The sequence below is a fragment of the Lagopus muta genome, chromosome 19 (assembly GCF_023343835.1).
Source record: "Lagopus muta isolate bLagMut1 chromosome 19, bLagMut1 primary, whole genome shotgun sequence".
In the NCBI taxonomy this organism is placed as follows: domain Eukaryota; kingdom Metazoa; phylum Chordata; class Aves; order Galliformes; family Phasianidae; genus Lagopus; species Lagopus muta.
This window is the reverse complement of record NC_064451.1, coordinates 2,202,810-2,226,827: the sequence shown is the minus strand read 5'-3', so window position 1 is coordinate 2,226,827 and position 24,018 is coordinate 2,202,810. Positions and strand designations below refer to the sequence as shown.

The following is a 24,018-nucleotide window of genomic DNA, read 5'->3' as shown; positions in this document are numbered from 1 at the left end:
TGCTGCCACTTTATGTGGCCCTCGACTACCACCCTTCAGTCAACTTAGGGGGCCTGAAAAGCAGCAGAAATTTGCATTGGTGTTGAGAGAGAGGTATGTTAACACTTCTACCTGCCATGAGAGCTTTGGTGCCCAGCTTCTTGCAGCTGGGTGAGTTGTCAAGCCTGACTGACGCTTCATCCAGCACAGGTTCTCACTTTGAGAAGATCATTTCATCCCTCAGAACCTGTTGCCATGTTCCAGGTCCTGCAAACAGACTGCAGCCAAGGGGAGCCCTCTCCTCCCAACACAAAGTCACAGTGATGTTCCACCATGGAAAGATCAGCAAAGCTACAGTACGTGGCCTGATGGAACCAGCCCTCAGTACTCTCCAAAACCAGAGCACTTTGATAAAAGTGTCATTTATATTACTTTAAAAAATCACCTTGGAATCATTTAAAATGAGGGACAGTGTTGAAACCCAGATCTTTCCCTGAAGTTTAGGCCTGCAGGATGTGGGGGAACATTTCTCACAGCACCGGAATATCCATTTTTTTCTCAAAGCTGAAGAATGGCTTGCAAAAGATGTTTGCTCTTTAAATCAGACATTAAGTGAAAGAATACCACCAGTCCTACTGATACTGTTTCACATATAAAAGGAAAGTTTAGCCCTTGACATACACTGCTTCATTTCATGTGTCATGCTGTAACAGACTGGATTGCTGGATATCTCCAGCATGATTCAGAAGAAATTACAAGATAAAGAAAAGGACAATTATGAAACAGCCTGTTCAAATTTCCACCTAACTCCTTTCAGAGAGCAGCAGGAAGTAAAAGGGTCTAATCACACTCCTTCAAAAATCCATTTCCTTTCTGGTGAATCTGTAGATGATCTCAAGGCTCTTTTTGTCTCAAGACTCAAAACAGCCCAGCTGAAGCAAAGTCTTGTGACAGTGAATTCCATGAGTTAATTATATTTCCCTTAGCAAAGGAGTTCTAAAACTTCAATTTCTTTACTGATTCTTTTTGCATCCTGCCAAAATAGATAGAGAAACACAATTTCCTCTCTTTATTCTTCTTTTTTCCTCTGAACTGCATCACCCTTATGAGACTTTCCTCTTAATTTTAACTCTCAGCCTTTTCATTCCTCCTGAAATAGAGATTTTTTTTCAACCCTTTAATCATTTTCACAGCCTTTCTCATAAGCTCCTATGCTCAAACTCAAGAAAAGCTTTATTCAAGAATGCTGGTTCAAGATGTTCAAGATGGGAAACTGAAACGAAAGACAATGCAATCTTCCTTTATCTTTCTGAATTGGAAAATAAGCTGAAGAACAAGTTTTGTTATTTCGGCTACACTTTGAATGAGAACAGAGATACATCCAACTAAATATTTCTGGTTAGTAGTTTAGTTTGAGAACTCTTCAGAAGAAGGACATTATGTAACTGAAGAACTCTTGGTTCTTCCAGGTATTCTTCATTCTGTCCTTTCCTTCTTTATCTCTACATCACCCCATAGGCCACTAAATCATGTCTAAACCCATATTCATGGTGTGTGTGTGTCCTATTTTTCAGACCCTCACTGGGCAGTATTCTTAATAACAGGAATGTGGAAAGAGTAAACTTTAGCCTATCTCCTTTAACATCCATAAGGGACAAACTTCACAGCATTTGCAAGCAGATTTACAGCGCAGGGGTGACACGTTGAGAGCAATCATTCTTCTTTTTCAAGAGGCCCAGGTACTCTTTCTTTTCCCAGTGAAAGACATTACCACTCTCATCTCTATTTCTGGTCTTTTTCTTATGCAGCCCAGCATGAACTACCTTGAACTCAGTTAACAGCTAAATTCATTACTGGCAAAATCTAGGGTTTAACTCTGAAGTTATCTGAGATTCTTGCTCCAAGGGGATGACTTTAAAAATCTACAGCTGATCACAAGATCAGCCCACGTAACCCTCATAGCCAGCTCTTGAAACCAAGGCATCTTCTCCAGCACTGACAGAATAACCTGACCTGTTTCCTCAAGGTTCCACTCTAAGATCACTTAGAAAATAAGTTCATTTTGAAGAGAGAGGAGGGAGGGGAGTGAGGATTATTTTTCTGACTACTAACAGGAAAAAGAAGGTGGGAGAAGACAAGGCTATATGTTGTCAGCCCTTTATTCAGCTAATGGTAACCATGCCAGGAAGGAAAGATTCAGGTGTCCAGGCTTCCTTTGCAAGGATCTGGAAGCTTTCCAACCCCTACCTCACAGTACAGGTTCAACATGTGCCACAAGAAGCAGGAATTATTTCTCAGCCCAAGCTGCCAGGCTTTCCCATGGCAGGAAATTGACCCTCCCATGTAGCCAGGAGTTCTTGCAATGCATATTCTGTTGTCACTGAGCTCACTTACACAGAAACCTTTCTTTAATTAAGTTCTATCAGGTTCTTCAGTATAGAGAATATCCAGAACAGCAGAGGTAAGATGTTTTGGTCTTGAGGAGCATCTGCAGGCCCCCAGATGACAGGTGCTGAGCATAGGGCCTGAGTTACCTACGGAGACCTGGAGCCATCCAAGGATTCAAGGGTTCTTGGACCAACGTGAGCCTGTTGCTCCTGACATGTAGGATTAGCTTACAATTAAAATCAGGCTGATTTTCTAAATCTTCCTTCTTTTCAACACAGCCAAGTCACAGCCAAGTTCTTGTCATCTGAGATGTGCAGACACTTTGCCATCAAAGTGCCACTTGGGAACTGGGACACAGCACTGAAAGTAGCATTTGAGAAGCACGAGTCTGAGAAATCCTGCGCACTCCTCCACATTTAATCATGAGACAGCACTCAACACCAAATAGAGGGCCTGGGTGATTTGCATTTTTTTGTTTGTTTGTTTTTTAATGGGGAGGGAGTAATAAAATTAACATTAGTGCACTTCAGAGCCGCATTTTTATTCATTGTTTTTGGTTTTCAAATCCTAACATTTAAACCCAGTGGCTAGGTAAGCAATCCTTTCCATTGGTAGAGAACAGCAAGCAGTTAAATGGATACCCACTGTGCCAGGGCAGGATCAGAGATCAGGAGCAGATCACAAGGCCCAAAGTCCTCTCTCCACACCTGCAGTCTCTGTAATTGCCCGTGCATGGCACATCTGGTCCACTCAGAAGAGGCAATATTTCCCTGCCAAGAAATATTCCTCCTTTCAAGAGCTGTAAAAAGCTAAAACCACTGTCTGGACTCTGTACTAATTATCCTGGCTGGCTTTGATGAATCCCTGGCTGTGATGAGGAAGCACACCTCCCTTTCATGTGCTATGGCCATTTTTGCTGGATAGCAGCTCAGCTTCGGGGCCTGCAGGTCAAGCACTCTTTAGGTCATGCCCAGCACCACTCTCCTTATGTGCCAAAAGCTTAAAAGAAGCATAGAATCCTAGAATCATTAAGATTGGAAAATACCACTTAGATCACAAAGTCCAACCCCAACCCACCCCCACCATGCCCACTGACCACGTCCCTCAGTGCCATTTCTTGGAGCACCTCCAGGACCTCCTCCTCTGTCCCCTGGGTCTCTGTTCCACTGCTCAAGCACTCTTTCAGAGAAAGAACACAAGCACAAAACGTGAAAATCAGCACAAAATGGAAAACTGAAGAAATGCTCCCATTTTCTCTCCACTCAGAGAAAAACTATTTGTCAGTGCCTTTTCTGGCTTATTGTGCAGTACCCATCACTTATCAGTTAGCATACCAGGTATTCAGTATACTGCATTCAGTTCTAATAAACTAAGAAAGGAGCGTGTTCATCTCATTATTTCTTTGCCCTTCAGAAATATTCTGACCTGAAACACTCAGCGTTCCACAACAGGGAGAGCAGAGCCTTGCTTCAAGGCTAACTTCTGCCAGGGAAGGGCTGGATCTACCTGTGGCTCTTCTGAGAGTCTGTGACCATCTGCAGCCCTTTGCTTCTTAAGCTCCCCAGTGTGGCTTCAGTGTCCCATGAGCCCAGATGGTCAAGCGACAGCCGAGAGGACAACCTTAAATTTCAGGTCCATATTGAGGGATCACATGCCCTCTCCTCTTCTAATTACTGGCCACTTGTTTTCTCTGCCTTCCTCCATCACTGCTCCAGTATAACTGTCAGATCTCCACTTAACACTTTGCATTCAGGAAAACAATTCCCTTTCCCTCGTCCTCTTTTTATTTAATTTAATATCAGAGTGTATCCTGAGCTTTCCTGAGACAGCAAACATTCATCCATCTTTGAAGCATAAAATAAATAGAGAACAGCGATCATCTCCATTAAAATCTGTAGAGGTTTTGTTTTTAGCATGACTCATGCATAATGCTAACAGCAATCAGACTTGGCCCATCACCACCCCTTCTGTATAACAAGTCTTACTTACTTTCCATGAGATAACTTCAAGATAAAGCTTGCCTCTATTAAAACATTCATTTGCCCAACTCCTGTTGCTGCTCAGCTTTGCTTTCTAGCAGAGACACAGCGAAAGTTCCATGTAGAAAAAAGAAATTTGCATTTCCCTGCACCCACCTCCTTTATTCCCTAGCTGTCTCGATCTGAAGCTTTAAAAAGAAAACACCAAGCATACTGGCTAAGCAGAACTGGAAGTGCTTTCAAGGGTTTTTGTTATTCTACTTTAATTTTGGTTTTTAAATTACCATCCTCTATGGCTATTTGGAGGTGGGGGATTCAACCATTCTCGGCAGTGCACAAGCACTAGTCACGTAGGGCCCTGTAATTCAGTCATCCTACTCTAAGAGCTTTTGAATTCAAAGGAACACATGTGGAGAATAAATGTTAGAGACTACAGGCATCCACGTTGTTTGACAGCTTCAGGAATCCCAGCCCTCAACCAGACATTCACTTTTCAGACTATTTCCCAGCCTCATTACACCTCACGCGCTGTCTAAACGGTACAATCTACCTCAAGCTGGAAGATCAGATCTCTGCAGCCCACTGTACAGACCAGGTTTGATGGTTCCTGTGCTTCTCCCTTTGACAGTCATTGCAGCAACTAAGCCTGCTGCTGCTTCTCATGCACTGCACCAGAAATAGCATCTTAGACTGCCCACGTACGGAGACGGTCCTGGTAACTAGCAAAGCAAATATCAAGGATGATCAGGTCCTTGTCATTAAATGAGTTACCTTCCAGATTATTAGCATCACCACAACCTATCGTCCAGACAATCGAGAGAATTCTGGCTTTTGTGATTTGTTCCCAACTGCCTGAGACATCAGGAATTGCACAGATACTTTGTACATTTCTTTTGGCAGCTCCAGGCCTGGCACATGCTGTCTCTGCCAGTCCCACCCAGAGATCCAGGCAGCTGATCCAGCTGGCTCTAAGCAACACCAGGACTCTTAAAGAGTGTTCAATGCAGGCCTATTAAAAGCAAAAAAAAATTAACTCTGCTCATAAACAACAGATCATGAGATTATTTTTTGTTTAATTTGTTTATACTGGTCATTAGCCACTCTCAGTGTTGGACAAACAATGCACACAGTTGTGGTCACTGCTTCCCAGAGGATCCAATGGAACCAGGGAAGGACCAAAATAGCAGCACGAGTCAGTGGTGCTCTCATGTTCAGGGAGGTCAGGTAGCTGAGGTCTCCAATACAGGAAAAGATAGAGACTCAAAACTATAAACATGCAGGAAAAGGAATAAATTATTTCCCTGATCTCACAAAATCTAATGGAAAACCAATGGAAATCTCAGGTAGCTAGTGAGGAGGAGGAATAAGCAGCAGCACCACTCTTCATGGCGTGTAGCTGAATCATGAAATCTTTTGCACAAGATATGATGAAGCCAAAATTATAAGCAGGCTCCAGAACATGTAGGAGGAGAGTCCCCTTATAACTCTCAGTTTAAAAGCCAAGAGACCCATCTTCCCATGAATTCCAACAAGAACAGATCTGAGCCCTGAAGGTCCTGAATGCAGGTTTGCAGGTTCAACGGTAGGAGCCTGGATGCGGGGAGGGCTCTGTTTCCAGAGCAGCAATAGAAAGTAAATAAATCCCCCTGATCTTCCCTCAAGAACAGTGCATTAAGGTTGTATATTTCCAGCCCAGTTGGGCATTTGCCTTTTTTTTTTTTTTCCTTCTTTTTTTTGGTGATTTAGAGTAGCTAACAGGTGATGTGATCATAGGAGCAAACACGGGCCCATGCAAACGTGAAAAATAAAATGAACAGGAGCAATAAACTACGTGTGCCTCCACAACAGCAACAGGCCCATCGCAGCAGGGCACATCTCCTCAATGCTCATCTACAACTGGAAGAGTTTATAATAAATAAATAAAAATAAATTACGGAGAGAAGAAAATCTTCCAGGAAGCAGCAGTCTATTATTTTCCCAGGCCTTTATTAGCAGTGGATCCACAGGCTTTCTTGGAAGAAAATGAGAAAAAGCATTGCAGCTCTGCTGTCGAAAGAAACCAGGGGAGTATTTTCTGGAACAGCAAGCCAAGCTTTTTAGGGCTACTATCAATTAGTTTCCAGTTTAGCTCAATAGGATATTGATCCTGGTCACATATAACAGAACCCTGGTTTATTTTCTGATTAACAAGTTTGACTGTTGGATTTTGACAAACAAGATGTCCATCACTGCAGAAAAAAAACAGCCGTATTTATCAGTAATAACAATATGAAGGCTTTGAGTAGAATAAGCTGGGGAGGGGTGTGTCAAAAAAAGCAGGTGTGGGAAGGGTTACTGCACGATCACTTTAACATTTACATAAGGGTAAGTTCAATTAATGCAGAGTCTTCCCCCACAGCCTCCTCCAAAACACACTCAGACACTGGCTGGCCTTCTTCCTATGGAAACAGCCAACGAGAGCAAAGATGCTCTTTGCTTTCATGGGTATTTTAGTTAAAAGCTGAAAATGAGATCAAGTTTTCTGACATTTGCTATCTACCTTAAAAACGTGCACCCAACAGGATTAGCAGGTGCACAACCCTGCGTGTGATATCATGAAATGCATTCCATGTTCTTTTACGTTTGTATGGAAAAAAAAGAAATCAAAATCCCTCTGTAATATTGAAGATCAATGTGAAACTGAGCTTAGGAACCAAATATCAATTGCTGCCTGCAAAACATGAAGTAACATATTCAAGTAGGAATCTTGCACATATGGCAAAGGGAAGCTTTTGATATTGAGTAGTAAAATGATGCTTCAAAACCTGATGTCCTACATAACTGTATTTGTAAGAGCACATAAAGCACAAGTTCAGCATGGTCCTTCTTTATTATTCTTTGACGAATTACAGAACCTGGCTTGATTTTTATTTTATTTTTCCAACAGATCTGCGATCACTTTCCATAGAAAGGAAAATTAAAGCACCAGTTGTGCTACCACCTCCCTGGAGAAGCAGCCAGGGCTGCTAGCAGTGAGCGTTTTTCCTCAGCAGCCTGCCTTCAAAGTCTAAAAGCAGAAATACCAAGCTGCTATCTATCTGCAGTAAAACCCTCACTCAGACTTCCCCTTGAGGAGCAGCTAGCCAAGCAGGAAAGGCAATGGGTGGCTGAGAGGGTTTCTGGTCACTTAAGGAAGCTTAAAGAAAGGAGAGTCTGCTTTCTAGCACAGACCCATGGCAACACAGCAGTGAGGTAAAACACAAGGATCTAGGAAATTCAGAACAAAACACAGCAGGCTGCAGAGAAAATACTAATTTAACCCTGTGTTAATCTGCAGATCGTGCAATCTCATTTCTCTACTGCAGGTCCCCCCACATCATTACTGGATTTGCAAATACAGCCCCCAGATTCAGAAAAACATTCACCTAACCAAGCACACCTGATGCTTTCGGTGGGGCCAAACACCAACACTTGGTCACGAGCTCAAGAATGCCTCAAGAGCTAAATCCAGCCCTCAGTTCACAGGATTAGAGGGCTGTGGGATTCCTCACTGGAGCAAACCCTTGGGCTTGGTGCCGGTTGGTTTTCACATTGCCTTCCCCACACTGCCTGCCTGATGGGAAGTCCATGTACAAGACAGCTTCAATACAGCCCAGCTAGCATCACCATTGGAAACCAGAAGCTTTGACATTAACAGGATTGTACTTCAAAAGAATACGCATGTTTGCAGATAGCAACAGGGTTCCTTATTACAGCTGTCTAATCAAGCCGATATTCTGCAATTATACTCTGAGATCAAACAGCACTGCAAACAGCACTTGCAATAAAACTGGCACCAGAAGGATGCCCGTGTCACGCCTATACACTGAGCCTTCAGTTGTGACTCCACGAGCCTGGCACACGCACTCAGTTTCAGGTGCTATTGCAGAATGTTGAAAGTTTCAATCGCAGCCAAGTGTTTTTTAACTAGACATATTTTGATCCTTGGGATGTGTTTATTTAAAAAAAAAAAAATAATCAGGTAAAATCCAGTTAAATTGCTTTAATTTGGGGCACAGAACCATTGGAGCCAGCCAAGTTCAAACAGATACTTGAATGTTTTGCTGTGGGATGAACTAAAGCAAGTTCTTCCCAGAACCAGGGCCTTAGTTTTGGTGGTTGGCTGGCTGGGTTTTCCATTTGTTTCCTTGAGCACACAGGAGGGCACATTGCAAACAAGAAATCAGAACGTACTGTTGGTGCAAATAATTGTAGCATCTATGCTAATTCTTTTTTTAATCCTGATACCCTGTGTGCTTCTAAGTATGTACATCTGATTCTCCTTGTGGCTCCACTGAAGTTTCTATTGATTAAATACCCAGCCCCAGCAGCAGGAGGATCAAGCCCTGCGTATTTATTTTCTTCCTCTCAATACATACAGAACTCCCTTTGGCCTCTCAATTGCTGTATCACATGGTGTGCTGAATGCAAATAGAATTACAGTGCTAATGCACCCAATGAATATATTTGTATATGCGTGCCAGCATTCTCTCCTACCAGCATCCTACTGTACACCACTAAGTAGACCAAAGAATATATATTCATCACACCTGGGAGGTTTGTGAAATGAGTGCATATGAGTAACAAGAACCAGTGCTCACTCTTCTCAAAGACAAACTGAGATTCCAAGATGAAGGCTGCAAGATCAGGACCTCATGCAGACCTTTGTAAACCCTAATGTTCACAGTGGAGTACAATCTGCACAAAGTAAGAGTTACTTAACGCTTGTTAAACGCAGAAATTGTTGCAATGTGTAACAAGACAATGCCAGCATTTCCCAGAAATAAATTAGTGGTGTCTCTTCAAATAGGACACAAAACACACATTCAGCATCTTCAACTACAATCTTACCAGACATGCACCCTCTTTGAATTATTTTCAGCAACCTTGTTTTACAGCAAACTAAATTCATCCCTGTAGAAGCTTCACTGATTTCAGAGCAATAATATCTTAAAGATGGGATGCATTTAATTTGCTGGTTCACTCTACATTGACTTTTGAAGTCAGCCTGTAACGTCAGAAGATAGATTGATTTAAATCAGGTTCAAGTACCTCGTGGCAATTAGAACCTGCAAAGCCTGGGAAATGTCAGTGAGTATTCGGATGAGTTACATGCCAGCATGTATACAAATAAATCTCCCCAAAGTCTCACTGCAGTTGGTTCAAACAATGCTTTGAAAGTGACTCACTCTGCTCAATAATCATCATTTAAAGACAGTAACTGCAGTTTTAAAGCAATGTTTCACCACAGCCACTTCCACTCTAACCCATAGTTTAAAAATAATGCAAACCAAAACAAGGCTGTCCCCTAAATTTACAGCAAGAGGAGGTCACTTACCCTGTGAGGACCACAACGAAATCCATCACGTTCCAACCATTTCGGAGGTAAGAGCCTTTGTGAAAAACAAACCCCAGAGCAATGATCTTTATACCAGCTTCAAAACAAAATATTCCAATAAAGTACGGCTCAGTGTCATCCTGCAAAGAACAAAAAGCAGAAGTGTTAAAGATGCCCACGTGCCTGCACTTGCCTCAGCAATTGTAGGATAAATACGTGCACCAACTTCCCATTCTTTCCAGCTGTGGACAGAGTTGAAACCAAAAGGTTCAAATGTATTGAAACCAAGCGTAAAGAAGGATTTCAGAATTATTCTTATGAGGATAAATTTGACTTTTTACATGGAAAATTCTCTTTGCCTTTGTTCCAGTGGTTTCAACCCCTACTTTTCACAATTACTCAAATTCCTGGAAAGAACTTTAATACTGAAATCTTGCTCCAGGCATACATCTAAATGTGAAATCACATTTCTATAGTTACTGACATGGAAGAAAACACGTTTCTGTTTCCTGGATGAGCTATAAAGACAAACCAGAGTAATCTGAGGAAAACAAACTTACAAACATCACCAGGAAGTCTTTTATCATTTATTCCATCACTTCTTTCACTCTTTCTGCTTCACATTCCACAGCTTCAAATCCATCTACTTTTGTTCTGTTGTGTGTCTGATTCAGGGACAAAACCTAATTTCCTTCTGTTAATAGTGGAAGCAGATAGATTTTTGCCTAGTGCCCCATTGAAGCTAAGACTTCATATCCTAACCCAATAAAGAAGAGAGCAAGTTTAGAGCTTTATTAAACTTCCTTTCCATCTTTGGCACCAGATCCATCAATATTATATTGATCCCTTGGTATTATATTGATAAGAGTTTAAAGAAATTCATTTCTAAAAGGAAGCATTCACTGTTGGAAAAAGAGATGTCAGCAGAAAACAAGAGCAAAGGAAAAGGTGAAAGCACCAGGTGTCAATTTCAAGAGCATGCTAAGCAGCTTCAGCACCTGTATCCAATTTTCACACATGCCTTAGATCCATGATTTTAGCTTGAGGTAATGGAAGTGAGGCAGCCCTACTTAAAAGGAAACAAACTACCAAATTAGAGAATTGCTGTTACAGTAGCTTTGATAATTCTGATCAAGAGTTGAGCTTTGGGTGCAGTTATTTATATGTTGCAGTTCTGTTAGTGTCAAAAAGTAGTTCATTTTGTGCAGAAAGAACATGAGTGTCAACTCTTTGTGGCCACAACAAAGAAAGGAGCAGTTTTGACACGAATATTTTGCAGACACAGCACCACAGCTTCAACCCAGCACTGGCACACAGACCATGTTTTAGGTATGATGCTTGTTACAGAAAGCCAGCTTTTCTCTTACAGAACGACATGATAGCACACCCTTCCCAAAGAGCCTTGAACACTGATCACATTGATGTATACCCAACTCAGAAAATCAATCACAAAGCAATAATCCCTGAGGGTAGCTCTAAGCTGTTGGAAATACCTACATGCGGACAGGCTTTTCCATCAGCATCTGAATTAAACTTTTGTTTCCTACCAAGGAGAGTCCTGCACCCCTACGCACATCTCAGTGACACAAGACCCCTATATCTCCCATTCTACAGCATCTCTAGTCCCTTCTACCTTTCTTAACCTCACTGCTTCCCCTCCTATTCCCCTGTGGCCAGGCAAGAAAGAAGAGAGATCTGAAATTATCGTACATGGTTTAAGGAGAATCTACCTTACAGCTCCCTTGGCTTTCCTTTGTGATCACAGAGCCTCTCTTGCTGCCTAGGCTGCCTGCTCTTCAGCCCCACAACACCTTCTAGATCAACAAACACCTACAATCTTCACAAAACAAAGCCCCCCCCAAGCCATCCTTCATTTCCAAAACACATCTAATAGTGGACCTCTAAAAAGAGCTTTTCTACCACATCATAAAATAAATATTAAAATTCCCCCACTCTGAATGCACTCCCTGCTTATTACTCCTTCACTTCCTGAAAGCTCTGCATCTACTCTGCTACTAGTCATACACTCTATCTGGGTCAGATGCCTTGTGGTTACAGCTCCCATCTTTAAAGGACCGGCGTTCAGGTACTCGAGGGTTTTATAGAATATGTTTTTTCCCAAAGTCAGGAGTATACAGAGCTGTTAAGAATTGGGTCAAAAAAGCTCTTATCAACATCTAAGAAATCAGGAAGGATCACATATGGGCTTGGGTATTTATTTAATAAAGAAAAAAAGAAAAAAAAAAGAAAAACAAAAAACAACTATTCACAACATTGATGAGAGTGAGTAGCTGAGGAAATAAGAGGGCATAGAAAACTGATCTTTTCTAAAGCCTATCTATATTTACACTAATTCAGCCTAAGAATCAGGTCAGTAGCAAGGATAGAATTAAATACAAAAGTGATGCCCCTCTAGGTAGTAGGAGCTGCTGCTGAAAAAATGGATTTGCATTAGTGTGTGTGATGGAAGGATGTGGAGTGGGTGACTTGCCCTGAGCAACACTGAAACAGCACTGCTGTCAATTGAAAAATCCTGCTTCCAGCTCATCCTGCAGCCCCTTGCAGATAGGGTACTGGGGTCTTGCTTGAATTTAGGTTTAGGGAAGTAGGAGATTATAAGTATGGATGTGAATGCTTAGAAAGAGGGTGGAGAATTTGGGCAGCAGCCAGAGCTGTGCCAGCAGGTTGTTTGCTGTGGACACAGCAGAGCTTGAGTCTGGGCCAAACACACATTTAATCAATATGTTTCAGATCAGAAACAACTTCTATGTCTGGGAAGTCATTACTATTCCTAGTCCATTTCCTAATGTCTTTCGTTGGCCTTCAGATGTGACAGCCTTAATAGATTTGGGTGTGTAAGCCTTTGTTCATGCAGAGCTTAATATGAACTGCTCATATATGGCTGCACGAAGTGCCAGTGAATAGGTTAAAGAATTAAATCCATTAGGCAAATGAAGGATCTGTCATGCTGAATATCTGAGAAAACAATTATGTTCCATCCTCACATCAAAACCAGCCAAACACTAGGAATGTTCACCCTACAGTGAAACACACATCCTACAGACCCACTGATGTCTTCAAGCAGGCTGTTCTGCACAAGAGTAGAGCAGAAAATAAGTTTCTCATCCTGTTAGTTCAGATATTGTGTCTATTAGGCCGAGAAAAATTCATGGTCTATAGAAGCTTCACATGAAAAAAAAAAAAAAAAAAAAAAAAAAGAAATTAGCAGGACAATGGAGAGCAAAAATGAGCACAAGCACACCTCAGGCTGGACAGCCAAGGACACAATGGCCAAGGCATCCACCTGCAAGGTCATTCAGGCTTCGATTTGAAGCTCACCTTCCCACATCTGGAGCTCTCACCATCAGGCTCTGGGCCACTCAGTGCAATTCCCTCAGCATATTTTATCCTGGCATTGCTCCAAAGTGTATAAACAATGCAATATTTATTGGAACATAGTGAAACTGCCTCTACAAACTATTGGCTAAGGCATTCAGCTGAGACAGAGAGCAGTAAGCTTGCAGCATTCCTGCTCCAATGGATAATTACTGATTTGAAGTAAAAACTTCCAGCAGCCAAAGAATGCCAAGCTCCCAGACCAGCACAGGCAAGAGCCTAGGGAGTAAAGCATTCCCCTTCCAGTGGGAGCGTGAGCTTATTTCTCTTGTCAGATAAACAAGAATTTGCAGGCAAGGTTCCAGCTCACTTCTAACTGCTTTAACCACCAGACTGACATACTTTCAGAGCCTTGATTTTCACTCCCATTCTAGTGTCACTTTTTCCACTGATAGACACGAGGTACATTTCTGCCCAAACAATTGGGTTTTGACAAAGTTTCCATACATTGCTTGTGTTTTTCCTGGATTTTATTAGCAGACTGCTCCCCAGTCTTAACTTGACAGAACAATAAGACTATATGCTTCCATATAAACCTCAGTTGTCCAGAAACTTCAGACCAAAAGAGCTAGAAATTAACCTAGCTAGTCCAGGAACAAAAGAGGCATCAACAGCTTTTCTGTCTCACAAACTACATACTGAATATGAATTATGAACTAAAAAAGATTACTTATAATATGAACTAAAAAAGATTACTTATAATTCAGCCGTTCCAACTCTGAAATATTGCATATACCAATATATCACTCACTCTTCCCATGTATTCAATTAACCTTGCTTGTCAAGAAACATGAGCATGGAAAGCAAATTGAGATTGCACTGCAGGATCGTATCTTGGGTCCCTGGGGAGATACATTGAGGAAAATCTTGATCAGAAGAGAAAAATAATGAAAATATTTGCGAGGATTCTTCCGTCATCTTTTTCTCGACTTTAACAAACAGATGATCTTAAGATCCCTTGTCTTTCTGTCTGTGGTGCAAAGTATTTGAGCAGGTTTTGTTTTCCTTCAAAACCTCACCCCACATCTCTCAGTTGTAAAAGGCTGATGACATACATCTCATTCTTAACATCTGATTAACTCTTCAGCAATGAATCCACAGTCCAGTTTGGAGTTTTAATGAACCCAGGAGAAAGAAATATATAGCCATAAATCATTAGCCAAAAGAGGCCATTTCTATTCCTGCCAAAGACAGTAGTAAAGTACCTGGTGTTAAACGTGGACTTATAATCTGGCTCAAAAAAAAACCTGAAAATATGTGGGATGGTTTGGCCACTCTGTCTTAACAGAGAATTGTAACATTTTCAGTGAAACTACTCACAGTTTGTGGGACACAACAGGAGAATTCTAACGAGGCTTCGCTTTTAAAACCAGAATATAGTTCTTATTCACAATGCTTAATTTTTAAAGCACATTTTGAAAATAGAAAATATCCTGATTTGTAAGGATCATCACTGTTATTCTACGCTAAACTCTTTAATACTGCAGTTACAGACGTGCTGGTGTTAAGATGGCCTCAGAATATGTGATTAAAATTCAATGCTGCACAGCTTTGTTTGGGGCAAAACTTGAGGGTTAATTCTTCCTTCATCTCCAAGGCAGAAGCAACAAGTTGGGTCCTATGCATTTAATTTGTTCAGTTATTTTACACTGCTGTTAATGACATTGCCCCACACAGTCGTGATATGAGCAGAAACCAAAAGAGGACATGGAAGCACGGAGCATTGAAAAACAGAGCTAATGCAATGGAGAAAAGAAGCAATAAATACCATCCTGGATCCATTTGTAAGTCTAGGGATACAGTGCAACTCAGACACAATGTGCTAACCATACCACCTCCTGCATGAAGTAACAAATTACCATAAGGTTACCAAGCCAGAATATTCACAAAACTGCCTTTCCCCTTCACTACTGCATATGTTTAAGATCCATGTATGGAACGCTGGAATTTTCCCAGCTCAATCATCATCCTAAATCTGTGCTTTGCTCACAAACCCACATTTGCTTTTCTATCAGATCCCCAAGCATACAAAACACATTGTCATCTAATGAAAAAGTTCAACACATTTTTCATTTTTTTTCATCAATACATCTTAACTACAAATCACAGAATCACAGGATTTGGAAGGGACTTCTGGAGATAATCTAGTCCAACACAATAATAATAATTAATATTAAAAGTGACTAGAATACAATGTAAATAGGCAGTCAGTCTATTATATATGCATCAGCAGATACATTTCCAAATAGGCAGTATCAACCAGCTGAGCCTGAAGTTCATTCTAGATCTCTCAATTACACACTTTTTTTCCCCCCTGTTTTCTCTTTACTTCTGTTTTGAAGACTGAAATTGTGAAAGTTGCCCACTGTTATGGACCAGACTTAGAAACTGTAGCAACCAGCTTTCAGAGGTTCAAGCATTTGACTAGAAGGATAATATTATTGTTGTTTCAATAATTTAATGTCTACATGTAAAACACACGGAAATACATATTTATTAATCCTTTGAACATACACCAAGACTAATGAATTTAGACATGAAATATATTCCAGATCATTAACAGCAGGAGAGAGAGAAAAAAAAAAAAAAAAAAAAGTCAGACCAAGTATTATCCATTTTTTCCTACAGCGATGATAAGTGAAAGAATGATTTTGAAGCTATTCTTGTATTTCCTTCTGAAATAAGGTAATTGAGCTCATTACCATAAAGCCTGCTGGTAAATTATTTTCCTCCGTAAGTTGATTTCCTTTTTGGCAGGGGAATGTAATATTCTAAACCCAAAGTTTGCTTAAAATGGTCCTTAATATACAGTTGTAGCTGGAAGACAGCTGAAAGACTCACGGGCCTAAAGGTTATTCTGTTCTAACACTTCCTCTGAAAATATCAAAGATGTTCATTTGATTCTACACATAAATCTGAGCAGCTCCTTCCTGTCTTGGTCTACATACAGTGCAAGTTTTCTCCTCTTTTGTTACGCTGAAAAGTCCCTCACTTTTCTTGGAATTGCACAGGATTGGCTAGCGTGATGAAGCATTCTTGTGCTTGTAGAATTGGGAGGCTGTAGTTCTGTTTATTGTCAATACCTTATTTGTTCTGTTTGTAAGTTCCATTTCTATTTGTTTACATATGGATCTTGAAAATAGATACAAGTACCCACAACACTGGGTGGCTGATTGCTTTTTGTATAAGACTAGAAGAAAAAAAATCTAAATAAATGAATAGAACTCACCAATCTCTCTGACATAGGTGTCTTGTCTCCATCCGGCAAATGTTGCTCCAGAGCCAGCACAATACAATTGGCTATGATTGTAGCTAAAATCATGTATTCAAATGGAGTGGGAACCAGAAGTTAAAGAAAAAAACCAAGATAGCACAAGAAGAACCACAATTAAACTCATTTATACCTAAAGCAATTAAGTTGAATGTTCAAACATCTGTTATCTCTTTTGGAGACGTTCGGTCTCCTAGAATTTCTTAGTTCTTTTGGGGGTATCTTTGGAAAAAGAACAGGAAACTAGATCTTTGTGAAAGTTAGTGACCTACACAAAATCAGAGCTACTCAAGGTGAAGTGTAACAAGGATGAAGAAAGGAAAAAATAAAAAGTAAAAAAAAACCAGAAAGCTATCTTTTTATCATTATTAAATGAGATTAATGACCCAAACTGAAACAAAATAAATAATATAGCTGTATGTCATCTGCTGAGTTATTATTCAGAAATTTGTCATCATTTAACTTGCTCGCATCATGTAAAGAAGTCATGGACTAAATAGTTCTATTTAGTGTGCCTACACAGGTCCAAACTGCTAGATTGCAACACCTGCTCCTGATGAGAGCAAAATAGTCAGTGCTCTATCGAAATGCAGAAGAGATCTTAGAGGAAAAAAGGCAAACCCAACACGGGGTAGCCTCTCGTTTCATGGATTCATTCTGGCCCTGAGCCGTTGCGAGTCTCGGAGCTCCGAGGGCGGAGCCGCGTCGCGGGCGGCAACGTTCCCCCAGCACGGCGGACAACTCCGCTCAGCACCGCGGACAGTTCCGTACCGTACCGCGGGAACCGTGAGTCAAAACGTTGGGTCGCGCCCTTTTCAGCACCGTGGACAGCGCCCGATCGGCACCTCGAATAGCGCCCGTTCAGCACCGCGGATAGCTCCGTCGCTCAGTACCACGGACAGCTCCCGCCCTGTCTGCCCCCGCCCTCCTGGGCCGCAGCTCGGCCAGGACCCGGCCCGCAGCCCGGCCGTGGGGACCTGCTGGTGGCTCTGTTGAGCCGGCTGGCTCCGCAGCGCCGTGGGCCCCCTCCCCATGCTGTACCCTAACAGAGCAGTAGCCCAAGAGGCTAGAGAGGGATAGAATATATCTAGCCTGGCAGGAAATGCGATGCTTTGGCTGCCACTGGGGCTTTGGAGCTTGTTTATTCATGCAGGGAGCAGAAATGGATAAGGAAGTATAGCAATGCCTGTGGTTTTATAATTCGGATGGAGAGATCAATATGCATGTGTATTCAGGAGGAAAAGAAGTGCATTCATTCCACTGCTGTATTTTTTTCTGTTAGCCTCTTTGGAAGTGAAAGCTTGGGAAGACTAAAGAGAAGCCGGCCTCCATGGCAATTGAAAGTGTTGCTAGGAGGCTGGGAGAAGGCCTTCCTGATGTTAGCTCACAATTAATTGGTGTGTGTTCAAATGAAAAGAAAACAACCAGCTCCCTTGAGATCGCCAGTGTAATGCACTCCTGTACACACACGCACGTACACACACACATGCAATACATCTACTCCCTGGTAACCTCAGTTAATCTTGGAAGAAGAGCCTACTTCCCTTTTCTCACAGCTTACAACCCCGCTGTGTGTATCATTACAAGCAAAGCCTCCTTCTAAGGAAGATATCTGCAGCTCACTCGGCCTGGAAGCTGGTTCTGAGACAGAAAGCATCTGCCCCTTTCACAATACAACAGATGAGCTTTCCCTCCACTTACTGCCTTCCTCTCTCACAAAGCTTCACTTTTTTGTTGTTGTTGTTTTGTTTTTAGAACTGACTAAGCTTAGATTGGGTACTTCATTCAAAGTGATAAGATTCCTGTTGGTTCTAATGGATTCAGGACACAAGGTACTGAAAAAAAAGCTGCAATGGTTGTGTGGTGGGATTTCACAAGGTACCTTAGTTATCACTGTCTCTCCTATCAGTGCAGTTTAATGCTAAGGTGTCACCATTTTTATCTTACATTTATTCTCCTATTTCAGTTAGAAATAAGAGTTGTAAGTCTCTAAGATGGAAATAAGAATTGGGATTCATTAGCAGGAATCTAACAAATTCATTAACATTTCATTTAAATTGTAGAAATACAAATCTATGCAACTATATATCTCACACCTAGATACACACTGGAATGCATGTATACCTAACACCCCTGGCACAGTCAAAAGCACACTCTGCTGCTTCCACAGAAGCATTTTCCTGTGATACCAAGCTACACAACTGCACATTATGTCAGACACAAGGATCTATGTCGCACATACCCATTACACACACTGGATCACACATGCAGGTCTATATTAGCAGCAGACACTCATCCTCAGCTGACTAGAGGGGTCTCAATCTCCACATCTCCCCCCTCCCCAGCTTCCCCACCATGCCCACACAGCCTCCCTGAAAGGATATGGCCATTCTGTTATTCTCTTGGCATATTTCCGTATAACATTATCTTCACTGAAGATGAAGAGGGATCTGTTGACTGTGAAGCAGTTCTGTTTGACAGGGATGGGATTGTAGAGAGCCATAGTCCGGGCCCTCTGAGCCATCGACTGCTTATACATCCTTTGGCCGGCTTGGGGGCCACCTTGCCGGCTGCTCCCTCTTCCAGCCCCGGCCGGCCCTCCACCTCCATAGCGTGTTGGTAGATCATCCCCGAACCGAGCCATTCTCTCAGCGCACGGAGCTGGGTGCTACAATCCAATCTGGCAGCCGAGACGAGAGGAAGACGCATCACAGCGCGCAGCACTTCTCCCTCCGGGGGCTTCTGTTGCGGGGTCGGGATTGATCGCACCAAAATGCACAGCTAGATTTTTAAAAAATAATCATCATCATCAAAATTCCCTTCCCTTCCTCCGCCCTTCCTCTTCGCTCGTCGCTGAGGCTGCCCGGATAGAAGGAAGGTGCCGATGCTCCGCTCACCTCCCCGCACAGGTGCCGCCTCTTCGCCCCGACCTCATGGCCGAAACCGCGGGGCTGACGCGGTCCCTTCCGCGGCGGCCGACGGGGTTCTGGGCTGAGAAGGGGCTGCGCCGCTGCCGTGCCCACCGCCGGAGCGCTCCGCCGTGCCCAGCCCAGCCCGGCCCTGCCCGGCCCCGCCGCATGTGATGCCCGGAGCCAATCGGTCGCCGAGGCTCCGCCCGTTCCAGTCACCGGCACCGGGAGGCGGGGAGGGAAAGAAGGAGCCGACCCGGCCCGGCCGCCACCTCCACCCCGCTAAATACGGTGAAACCGCGGCCACTCCCCGGGACTGCGGGGGGGAGGAGGATCCGAGCGCCCCCAGCTCCGCGAACGGCCTCGCAAAGCCCCGACCCGGGGGTGCGGGTGGAGGGGTTGGGGAACAGGCGAGGCAGCCCCCGCGCCTGCGCGCCGCTGTCCAGATGTGCGCTGCCCAGCTCCTGCACCCGTGGAAGCTGCAGAGCAATGGGGCTCCAGGCCCCCGCCCCTCCTTCCCCCGGCCATTGAGATCCCTGGGGAAGAGAAATGGGCTGCGGTTGCGAAAGCTCTTTTGAGAGCCTGACCCCATCCGGCTCCTGCAGGACAGAAGGGGGCTGCAAGAACAAGGCACATGGATAACGTGGTGCAAAGCTGAGTGCGGGCTGGCTTAAAACGGACAGCTGCATCCTGGACAACTCTGTATCCCCTTGTTTTGTGTTACTCTTGTAGAGCCCTGGGTACCTTTAATTCCATATTTATGGATGAAATCCTTTAATCCTGTTTATTCCAACACCCTCTATTGCTCCCATCCATCCCAAGTCAGAAAGCTCACTCCTTGTTCCTGAGGCACTCACACCAACCGTCACCACAGTAGCTGGTAAGGATAACCTTCTACGTTTAGGCTAAACCTGGAAGGGGCCCTCCAGAGAAGTCAGGGCTTCCAACAAGGGGACATTTTCACTTCCTCCCACTAAGGAAACCTTGGATTCTGCTGCTTATGAGTTTTTTGCCTTAGTCATCCAAGCTGTCTCAGCTCAAAACCAACCCACCAACTAGGCAAGACTGCAGCAACAACATCTGCTGACTTCAGGAGACAGTAAGAGGGTTTTCACAAATAAGGGCTGGCAACGTCCAAAAGGGTGACTCTCTAAAAGAAACCAGTTTCTTACAGAGGACTTTGGCATCTGAAGGGTTTTCTCACATTGCAGGATGGCCAGAAGATGCCCTTTGGAGGCAGCTGGTAACAACATTAACTCAAGGAGCTGTAGAAGGAAGCAGCAAGGGAGGAAGGCACAGCATTCCTTGCTGCCTTGAGGGTTGGTTAAAGCCAGCTGAAGCCCTGGGCACAAGATCAGTGAGGCTGGCAAGGCTGCAGTTTGCCTTCCCACATATTTTTGAGAGTCTATGTGGCTGAAGAACATTAATCAGGACTTGCCCCTCAATCCCAGCTCTGCATAATCTGCAGATTGAATTGAATGCTGGAGTCATTGGTAAAAGCTTTGCCCAGAGAAAGAAGATGAACTCTTTGAGAAGCAGGGCCTCGCTCTTCAGCTACCACCAAGTTGCTCTGGCATCCACCAGACACCCGAACCATCCCTGGGTACAGATGAATATGCATTTCCTCATGTAAGTCATCATCTGTTAAGCATCACACTGAAGCTGATCCCCACAAATGGACACACCAGGGAAGCCACGTCATCTTTTTACCAAGGCAGAAGGAGGGTGCAGAGAGCTCACAGCTCATGGGCTGAGAAGAGTGGGAGGTGCTCTTTCCCTTTAGTTTTCCCTAAAAATATCATTTTCACCCTCACTGCAGTTTTTCCATAATGAATTTAGAAAAGCAAGTTCCCCCCAGCTGATTTATTTTGTCTAAATTCTCACTTCTCATCTTCTGGTCACTCAATCTAACATCCTGTGATCTTATGCTACTCAATGGAGGAAAAGCTGGCTCTGTCAGTAACCAGTGGAAAGAGAAATACCATTTTCAATAATCCCTCACCTCTACTGATAGCAATCAGCATTTGGAAAATTAAATATATTGGCTTACAGAAATCTTCGTTCTTGTATCCAGTAAGACAAAGGCTGGGGAACAAAGCACTGAAAAGTAAAAATAAAAATAAAATAAAAACAAGCAAACAAAAAAACCCAAGGAAATAAAACAGCCTTTCATATCAAATGGCATTGAGAATCAGGTATAACATGGACTCCTGTGTCTTTTTCTCTCCTCCCAGAGCCCACAAGCCAGCAGCTCCCCAGCACAGCACTGCAGGAAGTCAGCAAACAGGCCAGTGGGGGTGTTTGTGACAGCTAGAAAATGGTGCAGTGTGGCGTGGTGTTGTTCTCTTACATCACTGCTTGCCCTTCTCTCTATCTGCATGCCCAGGATTTGTTTGGTGTTGCATTGGTTTTTGCTGTTGTTATTCCCCCCCCCCCCCCCCCCCCCCCCACCACAAGGAAGATCACACAGATCTTAAGCTCTGAAATCCTTAAAGACAAGAAAGAGGTTGCAATTGCAGGGATTATTTAAGCTTTAGAAAGGGAAGCATCAGGATTTAGTTGGGGCTTCTTAAGATTATGAACAGAGCAGGGAGTTAAGAGACAACCAAAGAAATGAGAGCTCTAAGACAGGTCAGACATCTGTGGTCTGTCACTACAGGAGGGCAAAGAGCAATTTCATGGTGAATTCTAAAGATGGATTCGGTAATGAGAAACCCCTCCTAGTGAGACCTAAAGACAAAGGTGAGAAAATCATACGGCCCTCAGCTGCCTCAGCTTCAGCAGTGAGTTGTCCTCGTCTCCGAGCTGCTTTGCCAGGCAACCAAGCATTTCTCTGGACTTTCACCTCCAGACCAATCCTGAGGCAGGTGATGGCCTGACTGGAGCAGTGCTTCCATCTGGGCAGGCAGAGCTGCCTTGCTGAGACAATGGTGTGACATTTAGGATCTTGGCACATAGCTGCATCACCAGGGTTAGTAGTTGACAGGGACTCCCAGGACGGTCTGGATCCTCCTCTCTGAAATCCCCAATGTTGAGGAACACAGCAGCCACTTCAACCCTATGCAAACTGGAGCTCAGGACCAAGGTTATCACCAGATAGAGCAACTTCCAAGAGCACAATATTCCCACAGATTTATTAAACGACAAGGCTGCACATTGCTTTCTATCCCATAGCAAAATCTGAAGCTCTGGGCCAAGAAAAACAGCTTACAGAGCTGTTCCTGGCCACTGACTTCTCTCCTCACTCACATGCATGCAATTTGCTCCAGCTGTGCTAGAGGAAGATCCTGCTGTGATGCAGGTAGAGAAAACTGTTAAAGGTTGTGCTCAAGTATGCCAGAAAATGCCAAATGGCATTATGAAAAAGACAGCGAAGGGAGGGCAGTGGGAAAGACAGACTGTTAACTTTCGTCAGCAATGCAAGGATAAAACAGCTATCAAAGGGAAAGAAAATACTCATGAAGACACAGCTCCTCTTATGCACATGTCACGATCCTGGTACTGCATGTAATACAAACAGTGCCCTGAGTCACTGGGATCCATTACCATCAGCTGCTGTGCTAATGTAGATTAAGAGAGACCCTGACCTGATTGCTCAGAGTTTGAGCTGGGAGCGTGGACAGTGAACACCAGACATTATTGCCTCTGACACTGCTGCACCATATCTGAGCCCCAGCAACACCAGGGCTGTGCTTCCTCCTCAGGACAGCAAAACAACTTGCTCACATGCACTCAATTGCTCAGAGCAGAGGGACCTCAACAAGATGATGGACAGAAAGTGCTATTTTTTACATCAGGCTTCACACCTCAGTTCCCTCCAGTATTTCCAAGATTGTTCTTAGCCCATTGATCTCAAAGACTGACCAGCCAGCAGGGAAAGGCTGCAAGATCACACCTCCTCTTACATGGACTTCAATTCAGCTGAGAACTTGGTAACCAGAGAAGGGAATTTGGTGAATGAGCCTGCCTTCCAGTACGTATCTGTCTGTGCTACCAAAATGGTTAAGCTCTAATCCTCATTAAGATTCAGGTCTGTCCCATGCTCAGGCTCTTCTGAAAATCTGCCTAGATGCTTCTCAGCACATCCAAATGTCACAACAACATTTCAAGTCTGACTTCAGACAAAATTAAGTAATGTATCGGCTCGGCTCTGGGTGAACATCACTCTTGAAACCTGAGAGTGAGCAGCATCACAAGAATTGATTGAGCACCCTGACTCTTCTGGCCCGCTGATCATGAGCTAGATGGGTTGGCAATGGAAAGTCAGAGGTTTATACTGTAGGAAATTAATCAGTCACTTACCCAGAGGTCAATGCAAGTTGAAGGCAGCTTGCTTCCAGGCTTCTTTCCACATGAAACCAGCAATGTGTACTTGTCCCACACAGATGCCTGCTATCAAGCCTGCAGTACAACATACACACGTCAAATCACACTGCAAAAGTAATCACAGTTTATTTTCATTCTTCATACCGAATACAGATCGATCAAGGATGAAGAGTGTGTTGTCTTCTCCATGATGGGCAAGAGAAGATATTCAGGCATAGGGAGAAAAGATGCATAAAGGAATATGGAACACACAGGGAAATGGTTCCATGTTTGGTGTGAGGATAAGGTGGAGGAGGGCCCAGATTACTGAGTCTTCTCAAGTTTTGAAGACCTTGAGAGTAACGCACCACGAAACCGTCTTCTCCCCACGTCGCAGGGTGGCAATTGTTGGTGACAGCCTGTATTATAAAAGCA

General features: G+C 43.4%; 1 protein-coding gene across 12 annotated transcripts in view; it reads right to left on the bottom strand.

The window, feature by feature from the left end:
- CACNA1B (calcium voltage-gated channel subunit alpha1 B) overlaps positions 1-23,673 on the bottom strand; it is a 264,962-nt gene extending 241,289 nt beyond the window's left edge. For 9 of the 12 annotated variants that reach the window (XM_048966420.1, XM_048966419.1, XM_048966422.1 and 6 more), the window contains exons 1-3: positions 18,755-19,440; positions 16,328-16,434; positions 9,703-9,842 (exon numbers count right to left, since the gene is read on the bottom strand). In XM_048966420.1, coding sequence (XP_048822377.1) covers positions 9,703-9,842; positions 16,328-16,434; positions 18,755-19,013 — 506 coding nt within the window. In that variant the 5' untranslated portion in view covers positions 19,014-19,440. Of the gene's footprint in view, positions 1-9,702; positions 9,843-10,262; positions 10,624-16,327; positions 16,435-18,754; positions 19,441-23,580 lie in introns of those variants that run through there. The other 3 variants (XM_048966416.1, XM_048966418.1, XM_048966426.1) reach the window with 3 other exon arrangements.
- Positions 23,674-24,018: the final 345 nt, after the last annotated feature.